Source organism: Halichoerus grypus, chromosome 1 (assembly GCF_964656455.1).
Source record: "Halichoerus grypus chromosome 1, mHalGry1.hap1.1, whole genome shotgun sequence".
Taxonomy (NCBI): Eukaryota; Metazoa; Chordata; class Mammalia; order Carnivora; family Phocidae; genus Halichoerus; species Halichoerus grypus.
In genome coordinates, this window is record NC_135712.1 from 1,879,654 (window position 1) to 1,884,009 (window position 4,356).

Consider the following 4,356-nt stretch of genomic DNA (forward strand, 5'->3'; position numbering starts at 1 on the left):
GCCCAACGGACTGAGCCACCCAGGCACCCCTCTTTTTATTTTTCTTAACTCTTCCTTCTCTTTCAGGTTAGATAATTTCTCTCGATGTGTATTCACTTTCTTGTACTCTTTATTCTTCTATTTTTCACTTCCCAGTGGACATTTCATTTCCACCGTTGTGTTTTCAGTTCTAGAATTCCTTTTTTTTTTCTACCAGTTTCCATTTATCTGCCCAACATTCCCTCTCCATTCAGTCATGAAAATAATACTTTCCTTTAACTCTTTGAACATATCTTCCTTGGATTCTTGAAACGTATTTGTAAGAGCCGCTCTCCCGCCGTTGTTTGCCAGCCAACGTCCAGACCATCTCAAGTTTCATGACTACTGATGGACTTGTTTCTTTAACTGTGGATTATGTTTTCTATATCTTTTATGTCTAGTGATTTTTTATTGTATATTGAACTTAATTATGACACTAGATATAGGACGTCTGCATTCTCTTTTATTGGCTATTGATTTTTGTTCTGGCAGACGGTCAGTTATTAACTGACCATCTCAGACGTGTGCAGCCTGGTCTTACACTTTGTTGGGGCGGATCTGTTCCATCAGCTGCAGGTGTCCAGGTGTGTGGCTAGGTGTGTGCCTTCCAGAACAGAAGCAGACTCTCCTGTCAGTGACAAACTGTCCTGGAAAATCGTGGAGGACACCCCCCACCCCCAAAAGAGGTCAGAGTCTTTATGCTGAGCTTGCCCTGTCCAGGTGGACCCCAGCAGGTGCTGTCTGCAGGTAGGCGGGCTCCAGGGTCTCTGTGTGCAAGGAGTGAGGAGTGGCATGGAGGAGGGGGTGAGGGAGCACAGATGGACGACTCTCCTCACGCAGGAGACCCCGGAATGGGGAACAGTGTCTCCCTAACAAAGAGGCTCGGCCTGTGAGTGTCTGGGTCCAGATGTGTGTGCCTCGGTGTGGGTGCCTGGACCTCACTGAGCTGTGTCCATCTTTGGGGCCCTGCTCTGGAAAATTCTTGTAAACCAGTCCCGAGTCTTATAATTCAGCAGCATCTTGCAAGAGTGTTTTCAGAAATACCGTCTTCTGCATTAAATTCTAGAGCTGTTCTCACCATCAAGGGTGGGGTGGAGGGGAATGCAAGAGATGGCGCGTTCTTTGTAAGAGCAGTGTGGACTCCGAAGTCTACCAGCCAGAGCCCCGGGGGTGGGGGCAGACAGTGGTCCTCCCTGCTGGCTTTCCGGTGGTTGAGGTCAGGCGAGAGCCCCAGAAGGAGCGGAAGACCCGCCACCAGACTCAGCCAGTCGTCCTCTGAGTCCCACGTGACTGTTGACATCTGTGGGCTGCATGAGTGCGGCTGGTGTCCTCTCCCACTTCCTGGGGACACCCCTGCTTCTGGTGGGGCTGCATGCAGGAGGTCCGTGCCTTTGTCCACTGTGCTTCTCTAATGAGGAGGCTTTCTCGAGACAAGGATCCGAGGTCGCTGCCCGCCAGGAGTTCTCTGTGACCCATGCCCTTCCGTCCACACTCATGCTGCGGGAGGGTGGTCCCGAGTGTCGGCCATGCTTGACCTGTGGCCGGAAGCTCCTGGGACACTCAGACATGAGCCAGACACACCTGTTCTCCCGGCACCTGCCCCGGAGCCTTCCTGACGCGAGGGAGGCTGTCCAGGGACCATCGTCCCACGCAGAGGGAGACCAGGACACCCATGTTTTCAGATCCACACAGAAGTAGCTCTGGCGAAATCGTAAGGAGGCAGAATCCGGCTGGTGCCAGTGAGCCACTTGGGCGGGTTTCCAAGTGTAACACGTGCTTGAAGAGGGGGCAATTAGTCATGAAGGTAAGGGCCAAACAAATAAAACATCTGCGACAGAAAGCCAAGTTCCAGCCCGGAAGAAGCACAAACAAGGAAGACGGCAGCGTGTCCCGTGCTGTCCGGACACCCGCAGCCCGGGTATAAAGGCCGCCCGGGGAAGGAGCCTCCAGACATCACCGCCCTCCTCCCTGACTCCACTCCAGCCCCGCGCCACCATGAGCCTCACCAGCTGCTCCACGGGCTGCCAGGCGTCCTGCTGCACCCCCAGCTCCTGCCAGACGTCCTGCTACGTGCCCGTGAGCTGCCAGCCCGCCGTGTATGTGGTCCCCTCCTGCCAGTCCTCTGTTTGCCTGCCCGTGAGCTACAAGCCCCTCGTGTTCATGGCCCCCTCCTGCCAGTCCTCCGGGGGCTGCCAGCCCTCCCGCCCCACCCTGCTCTGCAGACCCATCTCTTGTAGCACCCCGTCCTGCTTCTGACCATGAGCCTCCCACCCAGCTGCTCCCAGGGCACAGGGGGCCACACCTGCTCCCCTCCTGGAACAAGTCTTCAGTGGCCTCCAGGTTCTGCACAGGGCAGATGAAGAACATGCCCAGCGGACCCTCTGAAGCTTGTGGCAAGGATGTAGCAGGATGATCTGGATCCTTCTGTGACCCTGCGTGTCCCCTCTGGGAGGCCCTGGTTTCCGGGGTCCTCTGTCTCCAGCAGGAAACCTGCCCTGTGTGAGCCAAATAAACCGTGCTTTCCTGATGCAGCTCTGTATGCCTGTCTTCTATGTTTTCTGCCCACCTAGTCCATGCTACGAAGGGGGAAGGCTAAGCCCTTCTCACAGTGGGAGCCCCTGCGGAGGGAGGGGCGGCGCACGTGGCTGGGGGCCATGGCTCGCCCTCTTCTGGTCCTAGCTGCTCTTGCTTCCCCTTGGCTGTTGGTTCCTGCCTCGGCATGAGGACAGGCTTTCCCCATCGCGTCAGAAGATGTCCTGTGTCCCGGGTCCCGGGTCCCAGAAAGTTGAGTCCAGCTGTTAGCTCTTTTATAGCTTAGATCTGCAGAACCCAATCAGTTCTGGCCCCCAGCTCGACTCACTTCTGTTGCCAGTCCACGTGTGGCCCATTTTTAATTGACTGATGATCAGTTATTGATTATTTTATTTTAATTTATTTTATTTTTTTTAAAAGATTTTATTTATTTATTTGAGAGAGAGAGAGAGAATGAGAGAGAGAGCATGAGGGGGGGAGGGTCAGAGGGAGAAGCAGACTCCCCACCGAGCAGGGACCCTGATGCGGGACTCGATCCCGGGACTCCAGGATCATGACCTGAGCTGAAGGCAGTCGCTTAACCAACTGAGCCACCCAGGCGCCCAGTTATTGATTATTTTAATAAACCCCCACAAACCTACTACCTAGAACACCATCAGTACTTTACCCCTGGCTTCTCAGGGTAAAGATTTGTGTGCTCTTTGTTTGCTGCCTTTTAAGAGAGAGAGCAGGGCCACCCCTCTGTGTCCCAGAAAATCAAGTTTTCTCATGCAGGGCTCTGAACGATGGTAGGAGGTCATCCCGCACGCACTGGCCAGAACTTTTTCCACCTTGTGGGCTCTTGCTAGGATTCCTCGCATGTCCTGTGTTGTGCATCCTCTTGACCCTTTTCTGCTGCTCTATTTGGGGGCTGTTGCAGGTTAAACCTGCTCCTGTACTTGGGCAGGTGTGGGTGCCGTGGGGACTGGGGGTGGGAGGGCCTGGCCGTGGACTGTCCCTTCCCCTCCTTTGGCACCTGTGACCCTTCCATTGAGGCCAGCCGACCTCCCATCCCCCAGCAAAGCGTTCATCTTCTGCGTGTTGGGCAGAGCCTCGGGCTGGGCAGCAGAGCGTGGGTGCACGTGATCCAGGCTGTGTGGCCTCGGGAGCCAGCCTCCCCCCCGGGAACGGGCACCAGCTGGAAGTCCCTGGCTGCGCGGAGATACGGGAAACTCGGCTTCTCCCTCACCTTGTCTCCGAAGACACCATAGCTCCATGCCTTGTTTCTGGGGGTTGGTTTTGGAATGAATTTTCTGGGTCAGAGAGGTGGGTGCGTTTGAGACCCACCAACCTGGCACCTCATGGGCGTGTAGCAGGAGGGGGCCGGGCTGCCGGCCACTGGGCAGCACGGGGACGGGTGCCACGGGCCATCCGGCAGGAGACACAGCACTGCCATGCAGGGGGCGCACGCGGCGGGCACAGCAGAGGCTCCCCTGGCCTGGGGGAAGGCAGCAGCTAGGGGCACCGCAGGTGCAGGGGGCACACGGGGGCTCGAGGCTGGGCTGGGGACAGCGCGGGGACAGCAGCACAGAGCAGAACTGCTGTCTCCCTGGACGTTCCTACCACCCAGGCGTCTGGATTTGATGTGTTGGCTGCACTGCTTGGGCCACAGGCTCTGCAGCCCCTCCCGCTGCGGAAGAGGAGCTGGTCCTCTGCTTCCAGTCAGTTCTGTGCTCGACCTCCCAAGCAGGTGTGGTGTGGACAGCACCGCTGATTTGACTCAAACCTGCCCCAGTGGTGCCTGTCCCGGGCATCAGAGGACCGTGA

General features: G+C 56.5%; 1 protein-coding gene across 1 annotated transcript; it reads left to right on the forward strand.

The window, feature by feature from the left end:
* The first annotated feature begins 1,729 nt into the window (after positions 1 to 1,729).
* LOC118548711 (uncharacterized) lies at positions 1,730 to 2,549 on the forward strand. The gene has a single exon (XM_036112719.2). It carries the CDS (start codon positions 2,014 to 2,016, stop codon positions 2,272 to 2,274), a length of 261 nt encoding a protein of 86 aa, XP_035968612.2. The 5' UTR covers positions 1,730 to 2,013; the 3' UTR covers positions 2,275 to 2,549.
* The last annotated feature ends 1,807 nt before the right edge of the window (positions 2,550 to 4,356 follow it).